The following is a 15,794-nucleotide window of genomic DNA, read 5'->3' as shown; positions in this document are numbered from 1 at the left end:
AAGGAACCGTAGACCGACTCTGTTGGATTTGTATATTCTGAAGACAGTAGATAGTCTTCAAAAGTTAGATATTCTCTCTATCTTCCCTACACTCGCACCACAAAGGAGAAGCACTTCTGGCCAGCTGGGCCAACCAGTGACATTTTGCTGCCTGAGTCACTGGTACAGCCCCTCCCCCCCACACCAAATCAAGTCAAGGTGCATAGTACCAAAAGTTGCCCATTTTATTTGGTATCTGAGGTAGAAGAATCCCACAAACATTCTCTCCCATCCCTGCCAGTAAAAAAGCAGTAATAAACTAACAGTTTGCCCTCTTATGGCACCCAAAAAGTCTCCTTCGGGCAGCTGCTTCCTTCTACCCAATGACAGAGTTGGCATCAACAGATGCAGATCAGGTCTCTGTCTGTCTCACACATGGACACATGCGCGCACATCATCCACCCAATCTGATCCCTGTATTATTCTGGAGAAGTCTGCAGGCCAAGACTGAAGATGTGGGTCCCAATCCTGTGGCACGGCATGATCACACAGCTGCCGCAAGTGTGCACGCTGTCTGTCGTACACCCCCAGTCCTCTTGTGCAACGGGGCATGTGACTGTTGCTGCCACTGGAGACAAGCCTGGTAGTCTTCACACTGCAAAAACAGTGCCATCAGGGCACATGATCCTTTAACACTTTTCCACTTGGAGGAAAAGCTCACGGGCTCGTTTTGCCTGATGAGGCTTATTTTTTAAAAAAGCATAATAAACCCTAGTCATTGTGAGGGTAAAGGTGGTCAGTGAAAAGCTTTGCCTAACTTTCTCCTCCACGCAGCATCTATAAAGTCCAGTCCCAGTTTCTTTAATCCATTGGATCTGACCTTTCCCTTTCTCATGGGTAGGAACGTTGGCTTCCTACTGTCGCTCGGGAAAGAATAATGTAACAGAACCTACAAGGTAGGAAGTTATTCTTGCCACCCTGTCACTGAGAACTCTCCATTATATTTGCCAAATAGTAATTCCAGTGTCCTCATCATCATCCTAGAACTGCAGACCTGGAAGGGACCCTATGGATCATGAAGTCCAGCCCTTGTTAGTGAGGCCCAGTGGGGGAATCGAACTCGCAACCTTTGGCTCGGCAGCCAGAGATCTAAACCACTGAGCTATCCAGGTGTACCATGTCCGGGGAGCCCAGGAAGTCCATGATGGCCCCATCTTAAGCCCTCATGTTCTTTCTCCTTTATCCCAAGACTGGCCTCGGGGGATGATAAAGAAGTAGCAAAATTTCTTCATAAAGTTGGAGAGTTAAAAACAACCATCTCATCACTCCGTCCTCACACTTGTCAGCATTTCCTTGTCAGTAACCTGCTAAGGTGGGGCTTTTCTGAGCCTTCTTCATGAAATCACAGCAAGGCCAGATCAATAGGAATCTGTTGGGAAGCTGATAAATACGCTGTTTCTTCATGTCACTGAAAAACACTGACAAGGTACGGTTTTAAACGGATTTAGCCTGCCAAGGCTGCCAAAGACAAGCAGGGCAGGTGCCTATGTTTCCTGTATCAGGTCAAGAACATCCTCTCGGTGGCCTTGAAGGATTGAGAGGACCTCGTATTGCAGGCTGGTATGGCGAGAAGGAATCCAGCAAGGAGCATGTTGGAGAAAAGAGCCCCGATCTCCACCTGGGCGCTATTTGCAAGAGGGTGAATGAACACCACTGATCGCTGCGTCGAAGCTGCTAAACATCCAGGCAACCATTAACCAAGCAGGACAGGCAGAACTGAGAGCAGGTTGGCTTCAAGGGCACAGCCAGACATGCTCAGCTCCAGGGAATCCTGTTTAGCTTTCTTCTTGCCGGCAGCTAAAGTATTTAGCGAGAAGGTCAGAGAGAAGGCATCGCAGTATCCCTTTTCCCACTTCCGCTTTCTCCCTAGCCCCAAGGTCAAGGCAGAGGCTGGACAGCATTTCCCTTCCACTCGTGACCGCTCCTCTTGTCTCGCCCCCTGGGACCACTTGGAGGAAAAGCTCACGGGCTCTTCCCTGCTCTCTTGAAGACGCCCAACTGCAAGGCGGGTGAGCAGGGCTGTTGCTCCTAGGCTGAGTCACCCTCACTGCAGAGGTCCTTCCGCAGGTCACTGAAGAGGAAATGGAGTTTTCCTCTCAGCAGCTGTTTGTAGGTTTGGAAGATCTTCCGAAGGTTGCTCTCCAGAATTAACCGAGGAGTTCCTTCTGGCTGCCCAGGCACGTCCTGTTCCTAAAACAAGAGAGGGGGAGAAGAATAACGGGAGTGGGGTGCTTATTAAGGCTAAGCCCTGCAGCAAATCCAGGTCCTGCTGGAGAAATGGCAAATTAAGGACTCAGCCTCTCAATCATCACTAGATTCTGTTTCTTAAAAAAAAAGAACCTCAAACTCTGAGACCAAAAAGAGCTTATTTGTCACTTTCCCATTATTTAATGCAAAGGGCTGCTTCCCACCCAGTGTTAACTCGCTCGTTTCAACATCATTGGTCACTGATTTGCTCCTTTGATGACCTTGTGATGGTCACAGTTTCAGACTGTTCTATCTCGCAGGAAGGTTGTGAGAATGAAGTATGAAAGCCAGCCATGAATCTGTCTTCCCTGTCTGCAGATTCCCCACCCCTTGTACGGGTGTTGCCACCTCTCAGCTTCTCCTCCTCCTCCTCCTGCTGCCATTTACCTGCCTGGTCTCCCTCTCCATTCACCCCTCCATCTTGGTATTCAGTAAGATCCCCATTGGTTCCAAGCCCCGCACTGTGAATGCTGAAAAACCGCAGACTATAGCAAATGGTCTTTAAATAGCAAATACTACACCTAGTGGGTCTCTGGCTCCCTTTAGTGGCCAGTTCTGGTAGCTTCATCATTAGAAATGTATATATTGGGTTTGTTGTTTCTTTTAATTTTTTAAATATTTTCAGACTGTGGGTAAGTGCATCAGCAAAGACTGATTCTAGGGATAAGGGGGTCCTGCTGTATTCCATGAAAAAAAGCACTAGCCAGGCAGAGCGCCAACTTTGCCCAAAGCTACACCAGCTAGTTGGTGGAGCTGGCCACCTCTCCATCTCTCGAAAGGCAAGGAAGTATGGTGTAAGGATGCAACCAATTGAAATGAGGGTGTGGGGAGGAAAGTGCTGAAGTAGCATTCAGTCTTTTGATAGGACCCGACCTGCCTTGGGCAGGAAGGTGGCATGCAAATATAACTAATAAATATCTAAGCCCAATGAAATGTGCCGGGATGTTAATCGTTCCACCAGTTCTTCTCACATAATACCTAAGATGAGAACCCAGTGAGGTTATCCACTGAAGCTGAATGAAGGAGGGGGAGGTTCGGCATAGATTAAAGGAAGAATCTCATCACGTAATGCATAGTTAGACTTCAGGATTTGCTGCCAGCTTGAACAGCTTTAAAAGGTGACTGGGCAAATTCATGGAAGGCATAAGACTCAGTAACTACTAGAGTGGTTGGCTGTACAGTATTTTATCTCTATGACCAGAGGCAATTTGACCTCAGATATCAGGATTCCACTGTACAAGAAGCCAGTTTCACAGTCAAAACTGACACGGTTTTCTCTCCCAATATGAAATTCCTTTAAAGCTCTCATATCTGGGCAACTGGACTAGCAAATGAAGCCTATCAATAAACAGTCACAAAGTAAAAGCAAAGCAATCTGCAGCATGGAGAGGTGAGAAGAGCTTGTTCTAGGATACATCGACATCATCCACCAATTAAGGGAACTCCGTTTCTAATGACATGGGAACATGGTATTGTCCAGTTTGACCCTCTAGTTGCTGAGAAGCAATAGCAAGAGGGTACAGCTGGGCTTCATAGTGTCAACCTGTTGGTCACTGTAGGAGAGACACCATCTTTGATCCCTCCATGGCTCGGGCTAACATATCTAACTGGTTGCCAGCTCCTGTGCTTTTGTGTTAACCTTCCCAACACTTCCTCTCACCGAACTTAAAAGCCCTTGCAGGCAAGGAGAGGAAGGAGCTTTAAATGTCTGTCTGCCTCATCCTTCCCAAGAACACGCTAAGCAGGGCTCAGGGTGGCCCTAAGATTCAAGAAACAAGATGCTACCGCTGCAGCACAAGGAAAACGATGTGTGTGCCAAAGGTCGGCAGAAAGCCTCACCATTCCTCGCTTACCTGCCACCTGAGGTTCTGTAGCTGCAGGACGAAGAAGCTGGTCTTCTCAAAAAGCTGCTGAAGAAGCACCGACGGGCACCCTTGGTTCAGTTCTTGCTGGGCTGTGGTTATGCCCTCCACCAGCTTGACTAGGTCGAGGAGGACTTCCTTCCCTTTGGAAGGATTCTAAGAGCAAAAAAGGCAGGAAAATATTCAGCCTTGGTATTTTAATGCTTCTCCAACACAACGCTGTCCATATGTGCTAGACTACATCTGCCATCTTACTAGGTAGTCACACAGGTATAAGAACACGTCTCAGTGGAGGATTGGTGCTAGTTAATGAGTCACTGTTTGAGTCCCTTCTTGCACACCAAGTCAGGATAGCAGTAGTGATTTGTTATTTACTGGCAATTTGGTGCTCACTTGACACCACTGTGTAGCTAACCGATGAGATTCTGGCCATTGTTTGAGAAGTCATGGCTAGCTGTTGCTGTTACCCTGCAAACCAGAAGACTTCAGATTCTATGTTAGGTAAAGGTTCCCCTTGACATTTAGTCCAGTCATGTCCGACTCTAGGGGGCGGCGCTCATCCCCGTTTCCAAGCCATAGAGCCAGCGTTTTTTGTCCGAAGACAGTTTCCGTGGTCATGTGGCCAGCGTGACTGGACACAGAATGCCGTGACCTTCTCACCGAGGTGGTCCCTATTTATCTACTTGCATTTGCATGTTTTCGAACTGATAGGTTGGCAGGAGCTGGGACAAGCGACAGGAGCTCACTCCATCGCATCGATTTGATCTTATGACGGCTGGTCTTCTGACCTTGCAGCACAGAGGCTTCTGCAGTTTAACCTGCAGCGCCACAACATCCCATATTCTATGTTAGACAGCAACAAATAAACTAAAATAAAATAAGCATGCTACTGTTTCCCTCCAAAAATTAATGCATTGAGAGTGAAAGTATTACATTAGCTCATGACTTCCAAACTCTAGAGTTGTGTCAAGTCTGGATTTCCCCTGCCCCTTCTACCAGACGTCCCTCACACAGGAAACACTGTACAGTCCCACAGTTCTTGACAGATGTCCCTGGCAATGGTGTCAACCCAACTGGACCTGATTGCAAGCCCCCCAAAGCTCTGCTAAAATGCTCGGGCCCAAAAACCCCTTCCCCTGCATGGGCTTCTCAGTCTTACATACTCACTGTCTTCGTCGCCCATTCTCGGAGGTTGAAACCCACCAAGGGCAAGGGTACGGGCTGCTGGAGAAGGGGGAGCATCCTGCATTGGCTCTGCAGAAAGAGGAAACAGACAACACAGAGTGAACGGTTCAGAAAGAGCAAGCAGGGCCACCATCCAGGGGAAATATATTTGGTCTCCTGACCAAGAGTCACAACACAGGGGAGAACCCAGTGACCACAGCCCTCTCGATTTCCTCCTTCTTGTTGTTGCTGTTGTTTAGTCGTTAAGTCCTGCCCGACTCTTCGTGACCCCATGGACCAGAGCACGCACGCCCCTCCTGTCTTCCACTGCCTCCCGGAATTGGGTCAAAGTCGTGTTGGTGGCTTCGATGACACTGTTCTTCCATCTCATCCTCTGTCGTCCCCTTCTCCTCTTTCGCTCATGCATCTGCATGCACGCACACACGCACACACTTAAAACAAATACAATTGCACCCAAATGGGAAATCTGAGGCCAGGTGACATATGTACCTGAGGAATTGACTGCCTAGATGCTCCTTGTCTGCTATCCAGGTGGCAACTTCAAAGTCCCTGTTCCCCCTCTGTGTGGTTCTTCACCTTTAAATCAAACTTGGACGGGACCGAACAGACAGAGAGGGGCCTTACCAGTCGGTCTTCCAATTCAAAGCTTTCACGGATGTATCTCTGGAGTAGCCGTCTGTCACATACCAGCCCTGCGGGACTCATCCTGGAAAGTTTTATATGGTGCAGGAATACAGGCAGTAATAGTAGCAGCAATCCTGGGGGAGAGTGTGGGTTTGGGATGAGCACAGGGAAAAGGAAAGGAAAAATAGTCAGGGGTTCGGCACTCATCAAATCATGGATCTGCCTTCTAGGCTTTATTCCCTTCCCACCCACAGTTTCACAACCACAGAGACCATGTTTGCCCCTCGCTGAACCTAAGAACGTGGTGACAACGTTTGGTGTATAAAAAATGGATGCAACATCTGCTGGGGTGGGGATAAAGAGAATGAACAAGACTGAAACAGGGCTGGAAGGAGGACTGACTCCATGCTTTATCAGATTCATTTCTTGCTCCACTGAAGCAGAGCGGGAAGAATGGCCAGCGTTTCCTTTAAGCAAACGAGCAACCGACAAGCCTCCTTTTTAGTGACATTTATACCTCACCTTGGCTCCTATGAGCTTCAAGGTGGTCTCCATGATGGTCCTCCTCCCTATTTTCCTGTCACAACAGCCCTGTAAGGTAGCTCACTCAAAAAGCCTTATGGGTGTGGGTGGAATTTGAACCCAGAGTTCCGGAGTCCTACGCTGTAACCCCTGCACCACACTAGATTTCATGTGGATTCTGGACATTTGGGGAGCCCCCGCTACACTCACTCGTTGTCACCATGGAGACAACCGCTCTTAACTGGCCTAATGCTGCATTATTGCCATTTCTTTCTTCTCCCCATGCTCCGAAAAAGGAGACCCCCCTTGGCCTGTCTATCTGTGAGACTCTATGGTGCAGGAGGTCCTTCAGGCACACGTGCAGTTGCCATGGCATTTTTTTGTATTTGCCACAAGAGCAGCCATCTGCCACCAGAGTTTGGGGGTACAGACAGTGGTGTGGCCCCCAATGAAATAAGGGGAGCAGTTTATACCCTCCCACCCTGAGCCCTGGGTGCAAATCTCCTCACTGGTGTTAAGAAGGGAGTCTCCCATCTCTGTCACAGCAAATGCCAGCTTCAGAGGAGGGAATTTTCCTCCAGGGGGGAAAAAACCCTCCAGCTTAAGGCTACTCCCCCCAGCTGGTGCTCTTTGCATGCTTTTTAAAAATCTTACTTACTTATTTGACTTCTATAACTCCCATCTGGCCACCACTCTGGGCGGTTTGCATATTAAACAAGAACAATTCCAAACAACAAACATAATAGTTATACAATCAAAATAAGCACAAACGACCGACCAATTTAAGTAAGAATAACATAAATAACATAAAAGCAAGAAGGCAGGATTAATAATATAAGTATTAAGACCTATCACCTTAGTAAGGTGTTATGAGGTCTGTGAAGGCCTATTGCAAAAACTGTGTTTTGAACAATCGCTTGAAAATTCCCAGTGAAGGGAATTTGCATATTAAAGACAAAGGCACCTTTAATGTGACCCCTCTCCTTTCTTTTAATTCACATCAGACTTGGAAGTTGGCAATCTTGCAATTAATCACACATTCCTTCCTTTCAGCCTTTCCCCATCAACCTGCTCTTCCCAAGCCTGCCTCAACACCTCATACTCCAAATCCTACATGTCCCATCATCCCCAGCCATGGCATTTTATCTAGAGTTTTTTAAATTCATGTGATTAAAGACTTAAAACCACGTTCATCTTCTGCAGAATTAATTAGGGGGTGTAGCTGAATACAAGACGTCAGACCAATCTAAGAGTAACCACACAATCTTGTACATGTTTTTCCTAAATCAAGCCCAGTGAGAAAATGGGTGTAAGACTGAAGACTGAGGCTTAGGTTCAGCTTGATTACAAGAATGGGGACCGTTTAGCCCTATAGATTTTTATTTTTATTTTGCCTATAACTCCCATAATTCTACCCAGCATGGAATGCTGGGAGTTGTAATCCAAAAATATCTGTACAGTAGGTCCAAAAATTTGCCACTCTGCTTTAGGCTGCGTTCCTAAATGACTTACTTTGCAATAAGTCTATGGAGTCAGCCTCTGAACAGACATAGACCACGACTTAGAATGTTACTTTCCCCCAAATCATGCCCCCCCAGCCAGTATGCACTATATTTCCCAGAATCCACCAGTCAGCACAGCTGCTACACATGCTGGGTGGGATTTTGAGCATCTTCTGCCTTCCTGCAAAAAAAACACACAAAAACACCACCCTGTCTAAACTCACACGTGCAATCGCACGCTTCCAAAACTACTTTTTATTGTCAATAAATTATTAAACCATTCCTAGTCAAGCCATTTTAACAGTCGTTTCCAACGAAGTAGGCAAATTAATCTGATTCAGCGAACAATAACAGAAACGAAACTAAAGAAATATATTGTGGCATCTCAAGAACTGACAGGCTTGTTTCGGCGGGTGCTTCCCTAAATGACCATTCATTTCCTCCGAGACGTGTGTCTGAGGAAGCGGAATGTAATCTACCCAAGCTCACACTGATTACAAATATATTAGTCTTTAAGGTGCCATAGGCTTTCTGTTTTTTTGTTTCGCTTTTTGATATCGACGACTTCCCAAGTTTTAGTGATGGGGGACAATAATGCAGCCTTAGAATCAGTTATAGGCCTAATCCTGCCCACCAAAGAGCTTGCCTCTGCAGCACAGATGGGTGCCTTGCTAATATCTGATCCTCCTGCGATTCCCAGGCTGGCAAGATAACACAGTGCCAGCCAGTTCTCAACCACAGGATCTTTCCCAATCCACTGTGCTCAAACCAGACCCCTTGTTGCAGCCCATGCATAGGGTGCCGTTCCCTCAGACCCAGAGGATGCCATGCCTAGCTAGAAGGAGAGAAAACAGCCTCCAGGTAACGTGGCGAGAGGCCGACCTCTTCCCCAAGGAACCAGGAGGGCTGCCCATATCTCCCAAGACCAGCTGGCTTCAAGACACATGTCCCTGGGTCTCCGTGCGGCCAGCACTCACGGTTCAGCTCCATGCCAAGGGGGCCGCCTGGCCGTCACAACATCTTCCTGCTGGGGGACAGCGCCGGCTCTCCAGCACCTGCCTGGCTTCCATTGAAGGCGGCGTTCAGGTTGAGACCCAAGGGCTGCGGCGTAGATCCCAAACCGGGAAAGACTCCAGTCGGCTGGCTGTCCCTCCGGAGTTCTGTGCTGCGTAGTTCCTCTCCTGGCCCTCCAAGTCTGGCTTCCTGTTGTGCTGTTGTTGCCGATGACCTTCGGGCCAAGGCACTCGAGCCAGGAGCCGGAAGGCTTCCCACTTCCAGGCGTTTCCTCTCGGCAGAGGAATGAGACAAGCCTTGGCCAAGTTGTGCTGCTGGTGGCTCTCGATGACTGAACCATGGGAAGACGGAACAGCCGGGCCAAGGTGTCCCTGGGCCGAGATGCCTCTGGCTTGGAGATCTCCGCTCTAAAACATCCGACAGAAAAAGAGATGAGTCACTTGGAAGGAAGTTTCAGAGGCACTAGGATCCCAAGCCAACCCTGATTGGAAAAAATGGGGTAGTCAATAAAAGGTGGAAGCAAGTCTTGGTCTTCCTTTGACCATCTTTCATGCCACCATTACTGCAGATCCATTTCTCCGGCTCTTACGGGGGAACTGATAGGAGTCACAGCTCTTTCCCAAAGTGGTTCAATGATACCTAAACTATTGAGCTCATAGATAAGTATCGTTGTCGTTTAGTCGTTTAGTCGTTTCCAACTCTTCGTGACCCCATGGACCAGAGCACACCAGGCCCTCCTGTCTTCCACTGCCTCCCGGAGTTGTGTCAAATTCATGTTGGTCGCTTCGATGACACTGTCCAACCATCTCATCCTCTGTTGTCCCCTTCTCCTCTTGCCTTCACACTTTCCTAACATCAAGGTGTTTTCCAAGGAGTTTTCATAGATGCCAGCTAAAGTACTCCTAATGGAATCTGGAGGCTTCGGAAAGCGGTAATGGTTGGGTCTTGATTATCCCATCCCCTTTCAACCTGGCTCCAGCCTGGCTTTGGAACAGAAACTGCTTCTGTACTGGATGAGTGTGCAGGGAAAAATCTCAGGAGGGAGAGCACTCAATGTATCTCTGTCCCTGGACTGCTCGCAGCTTTTGAGGCTATCGGCCACAAGATCCTTCCAGATCAGGAACTTTTTTTGGCCTTTGAAATGTTTTGAACCTCATTCTGGATAACCAAAAGAAGCACCTGCTGACCTGATCGAGGGTAAGGGATTGTGGAAGCTGGACTCCAAAATAATCTGGAGAGCTAAAGGTTCTAGACAGCCTTCTGAACCAGAAATAAGGGACCTTTTGGCTGCTGCAGATGTTTTGGCCCTCACCACCCAGAAGCCCCAGCCGGCACAGTCAAGGGCAAAGGACTGTGGGAGTTGCAGTTTGAAACACCTGCCCAAGCTGTGTTTTAGTTTGCATGTGCCACCCTTGGGTACCAAGGCCACCGTGTTCCAGTGATTCTGTTCCTACTAGGCAGCCCATTCCAGAGGCTGATGCTCGGGGGGGGGGGAATCTGGCTCTGTACTATGGCATTCTTGTGATAAGGAAGGGACCCTTGGAAGGTGATGTAAGTTTCTCCCCATCCCCTATTACACACTTCCATTAATTACTGCTAGAGGGAAGGAAGTAATCGGAAGCAGGGCATCTTCTGCAGGCTGATGCAGAGAGATTTGTCTCTCTTCCTCGTCTAATGTTTTCAGGCTTCCTCCAACTTATTACCATCCCGTTCCCATCAGGGATAACGTCCTCCAAGTGGATGCCCACCAGAAGAGGTGGGGCTCTAAACTGCTGAATACCTGCTAAATGAACTGGCATCAAACCACCAAACTGGCAGGTTGTGCCCATCTCTACAATCAGTTTCAGAGGGGCCTTCACCCTGGCATCATCTTTCAGCATTTGGTGAATATAAGCTGGCGGGATTGCTGAGAAGCTACCTGGATATCTCAGTTGTTCAGGTATCTGGCTGCAGAGACAGAGGTGTGAACTTCAATTCTCCCCCACCCCCGCCGTGCCTCCTGGAAGAACAGCCAGCTTCCAGATTTTGTTCGCAAAGCCCTGACGGCTACTGAAGTGTGTTTCTTCCAGAGGCAATATGTTTTGATAGCCAGGTCTCTGTACTTTGTTAGTTTTTCCAATTCTTTATTTTCAACTCTGCCATCCCCTGGAATTGCAATGTCACTAATCTGGACATTTCTTCGTTTTATTACTACTATGTCTGGTGTGTTGTGTTCAAGGTGTCTATTTGTTAGGATCCAGAAATCCCACTGGATCTTCTTCTCCTTCTTCTCATCATCATCATCATCATCTATGCTGTGGTGTTGCATTTCTAACCCATTTCTTTCTTGAGTGCACCTCAATCGGGGTGGACAATTTGCAGCGCCTGAACCAATTGTAATCCTCAGCCCCCCCCCCCACATAACACGATCTTTTAAAGCTTTTTCTGAGGGAAATCCCTTTTTTGACTCAAAAAGAAGTCTCTTTGTTCCTTCTGAGTGATGGTGGGGGCAAATACACCCCTGTTTTGAGGCACCCTAGCATCTTGGGAAGATATTGAAGCAGTGACAGATTTTATTTTCTTGGGCCCCATGACCACTGCAGATGGTGACAGCAGCCCTGAAATTAAAAGACGCTTGCTTCTTGGGAGGAAAGCGATGACAAACCTAGACAGCTTCTTAAAAAACAGAGACATCACCTTGCCGACAAAGGTCTGCTGGACCATAAAGAAGGCTGACCGCCGAAGAATTGATGCTTTTGAATTGTGGTGCTGGAGGAGGCTCTTGAGAGTCCCCTGGACTGCAAGGAGAACAAACCTATCCATTCTGAAGGAAATCAACCCTGAGGGCTCACTGGAAGGACAGATCCTGAAACTGAGGCTCCAATACTTTGGCCCTCTCATGAGAAGAGAAGACTCCCCGGGAAAGACCCTGATGTTGGGAAAGTGTGAGGGCAAGAGGAGAAGAGGATGACAGAGGACGAGATGGTTGGACAGTATCATCAAAGTGACCAACATGACTTTGGCCAAACTCCAGGTGGCCGTGGAAGACAAGAGGGCCTGGTGTGCTCTGGTCCATGGGGTCACGAAGAGCCGGACATGACTTAATGACGAAACAACAAAAGCATCTCGTTGTCTCAGCAACCCCAATTTTTCAATTTTAAAAAATGCTTTGATCACTAGAGGGATTTCTCATTTCTAGAGCACAATTTTTTGTACGAAAGCATTGCTTTGGAAGTTAAAAGTATTAAACAAGCTTGAATTGTGTAGCAGGGATAGAAGTGCCCAGGGGCAGAACAAGCCTGCATCTGAAAACATTTGCATCCCACAGTCAGGAGTGAAAGTCTGTGCTTCCACCCACTCTTTCCAGTAAGTCCCTGTTTGACAAGCCAAGCAAACAAACCTCTTTGCCCGAACGCTCTCTCTCTCCCCCCCCTTTCCTCCCTCTCTTGGTGTAACTTGGTATCTTCCCTTTCATTCCTGCTTTGCCCTAATCATCCCAAGTCTGGCAGGTCCCCTACCTTGAGAGTTGCAGGAAATTCTGAACCCGTGGCTCAAGGATCACTTGCAGACAGCCGAGGCACTGGCTGATGGGTGGAAAAGGTCCCCACCTGCACCGTGCAGCCGGACCGTGAGTGAGCAGCCGAAGATAACAGGGGTCAACCACCTCGTCACTTCCTCAGAGGCGGTTGCCCCCAGGGCAGGTGTACAAACAACGCCTCATTGGGCCCCTGGCCCAGTTCAGGATGCGACCGGCTGCACGTCTCATGGGGAGGGAGAAAGGGGCATGGCGCACAAGGTTGCGTCATGTGAATACGGGTCTATGGGTCCATTCCGTAAAACATGTGACTCGAAATCAAACAAGCTAGAGCGAGGCTGCAGTATTTGGACAGGATCCTTCCTTTGGTTTACACTGATCAGAATGTGTAGGGAAGCTACAGTTCAGGAAAGGGTCTTTCCCACACTCCACCAATAGGGTTTCTCCCCTACCCTTGGTGTCCTTCCAATCCGTAAGACTAAAACTCTCATAAGTCTACAGCTCGCCTTGGCTACCAGGTTGGTGGACATTGGTATCGATCGGAGGTGAAGAATCTTTGGTTGTTCAGTAGTTCAGTTCCCATAATGCTTCACCGCTCGCTGTGTTCGCTCAACAATTCTGGGTGCTGTCATTCAAAAAAAAAAAATGCACTTTTCTAAGCACTGGCCACAATGCACTGAAGTCCAATGGAGAAGAGGAATTTAGTTGCAACCCACTTTATGATTGATTATAAAAATCATAATCATTGTTATCTTAGAACTGCAGAGCGGGAAAGGACCCTCTGGATCATTGCGTCCAGTCCCTGTCAAGGAGGCACAGGGGGGAATTGAACTGCCAACTTCTGGCTCTGCAGCCAGAGACCTAAAACACTGAGCTTTCCAGCTGCTAATTTCCTGGACGACAGAATCCCTCAGCCTGCATTGCTACAGGCATAAAACCTTGTGATGCTTTCGACCTAGTCCAGTTTGCCTAGTAAAACAAGGTTGTGTGACATGACATTTGAATCGTGACTTTGCTCTCTTATCCAGCACTCTAGCGCTAAAGTAGGGGGATTTTTTTTTTACGAAATACAATTTACGTTATAGTTGTAGTCCTTACCAGTGCAAGCAGAAGGCAGGCCAAAGGAACAGTGTTTGTTCCCATACCACACTCGACTCTGTGCATCGTCAGAGGTGTCATCCGGACATGCCCAACAGTATAGGAGTGATATAAGCAACCACACAAGGCAAAAGTAAGACAAAAATGCAAGTGGAAATCGTTCCAAAAAACAAAACTAGTCTTGCCGGCTGAACATGCCAGAAGATTGGACTCGCAATTAGTGCATGCTAATTTAATTGATTGAGGAGAGCCTCCTCAAAGACTTCCTTGAAATCCTCTGGTTTTTAGTTGTTTTTTTAAAGGCATGGAGGAAGGACGCCTGGCATTGTTCCTCTTGAAGCTTCCACGTCATCTCAAGGGGAGCCCCACGTAGAGTGCATTACAGTAGTCTGTTTCTGAGACTGCAAAGACAATTGTTGTTAGGGATCCAATGTCCAGATAGAAGCACGCTGTAGTTAGAAAAATGCAGTGTGTGTCACAGAAGAGATCTGTTTTTCCATGGTCAGCCCTGGATCTAAAATCATGCCCAAACTCTGCACCTGATCAAAGTGAGAGTATGGGAGAACACCCCTCAGATAAGGAGATAGGCCCCCAGCAACATGCTCTCCATCTTCCCTGGATTCAGTTTCAGTCTGTTCCTCCTAGTCCAATCCAGTGGTGTCCTCAGCACCCCTCTAGGCGCTGGATGGCATCCACTGCAGATGATTTAACAGAGGGGTAGAGCTGCGTATCATTATCACACTGATGACACGAAGCTCCAGATCTCCTGATGACCTCTCCCATTGTAGGCATCCTTCAGTCTCGAGAGACGATGGTCACATGCTCTGTATGGAGGACTTGGAACAGCATCTCGTGTGGCTGAGGAGGCCAATTCGAGAGTGACCATCCCTTCCACACTGAGGACAAATACAATCTGTCCCCTGTCCAGCTCCCTGATTTTGCTCCCTGACCTCTCCCAGTGGCATTATATCAATGTTCAACAGCATTGGGGAGATGATCAACTTCTGTGGGACCCCAGAGTTGAGAACCCACAGAGTCAAAACCATCTTCTCTAGCTGCACAACTCTCTGGAATTGTCCACCGAGGAAGGACCTGAGCCAGCTTAGCACAAAACCACCAATCCCTAGCTGCGATTGTCTGTTCAGGAGGATACAGTAGTTGAGGATATCAAAGGTGGCTGAAAGCTTGAAGAGGACCAGCAGGGCCAGATTACTCCTGTGGGACTCCCTTAAAAGGTCAGCTTGGAGCATGACCAGTGCCGTCTCATGCTGTCCGTGTCGTGCTGGGGGCCTGAACTCAGGCTGACAAAGATCTCAGGGGTCAGTAGCCTCCAGGAAAGCCAGCAACTGGTCCTCCACCATCCTCTCAATCAACTTGCTAGTGAATGGAATATTCTTATTCAGATCGTCTGCCAGTAGATTAACATTTTTCAGAATAGGCCTAATGATTGTTTTGAGCAGGGGGATAAAAACCCCTCCCTGCAAGGAATCCTTGATGATATGAAAAGCCCATTGTTGTTTCCTTGGCTGCTTTCAGTAGCTAAGATGGATAAGGACTGAGAGAGGAGGAGGTGGGCCTTCCACAAGCCAGTGTCCTGTCAACCTCTTCAGGTGTCACTGGCTGAAACTGATCCCATAAAACAGGATGTGTCAACCTGACCTAAGGAACAATTAAAGGGTCTTTATAGTGAAACATATTATCTGCAAAGAGAACAAACCTATCCATTCTGAAGGAAATCAACCCTGAGTGCTCCCTGGAAGGACAGATCCTGAAGCTGAGGCTCCAATACTTTGGCCATCTCATGAGAAGAGAAGACTCCCTGGAAAAGACCCTGATGTTGGGAAAGTGTGAAGGCAAGAGGAGAAGGGGACGACAGAGGACGAGATGGACGGACAGTGTCATCGAAGCGACCACCATGAGTTTGACCCAACTCCGGGAGGCAGTGGAAGAAAGGAGGACCTGACGTGCTCTGGTCCATGGGGGTCACCAAGAGTCAGACACAACTTAACGACTTAGCAACAACAAATAGTGAAGCATCTTTATGGACAATGGCCATGACATTTAGCTGTCTGTTCTTAATACCATGTAAAATATGGCAATGGCAAGCCATATCTCAATATTTTACCCCACAAAAATCCTTTGCCAATCCACCATGAAACAAGAGATACTGCCGAAAGATGAGACTCC

At 48.0% G+C, this 15,794-nt stretch overlaps 1 protein-coding gene across 3 annotated transcripts; it reads right to left on the bottom strand.

Annotated features, from left to right (window-relative positions):
- Nucleotides 1-203: 203 nt before the first annotated feature.
- On the bottom strand, nt 204-14,547 carry THPO (thrombopoietin). 3 transcript variants are annotated; one of them, XM_072996266.2, is made up of 6 exons: nt 12,493-14,547; nt 8,959-9,402; nt 5,958-6,091; nt 5,316-5,402; nt 4,140-4,304; nt 204-2,229 (listed from the first exon to the last, which is right to left on the bottom strand). In XM_072996266.2, the coding sequence occupies exons 2-6, from the start codon at nt 8,969-8,971 to the stop codon at nt 2,068-2,070; spliced, it is 561 nt and encodes a 186-aa protein (XP_072852367.2). In that variant the 5' UTR covers nt 8,972-9,402; nt 12,493-14,547; the 3' UTR covers nt 204-2,067. The 3 variants fall into 3 exon arrangements, with proteins under 3 accessions (XP_072852367.2, XP_072852368.2, XP_020668802.3); XM_072996267.2 differs by lacking the exon at nt 8,959-9,402; XM_020813143.3 differs by lacking the exons at nt 8,959-9,402; nt 12,493-14,547 and having other exon boundaries at nt 5,958-8,952.
- Nucleotides 14,548-15,794: the final 1,247 nt, after the last annotated feature.

This window comes from Pogona vitticeps, chromosome 3 (genome assembly GCF_051106095.1).
Source record: "Pogona vitticeps strain Pit_001003342236 chromosome 3, PviZW2.1, whole genome shotgun sequence".
NCBI classification, from domain to species: domain Eukaryota; kingdom Metazoa; phylum Chordata; class Lepidosauria; order Squamata; family Agamidae; genus Pogona; species Pogona vitticeps.
This window is presented reverse-complemented; position numbering and strand designations above follow the sequence as displayed.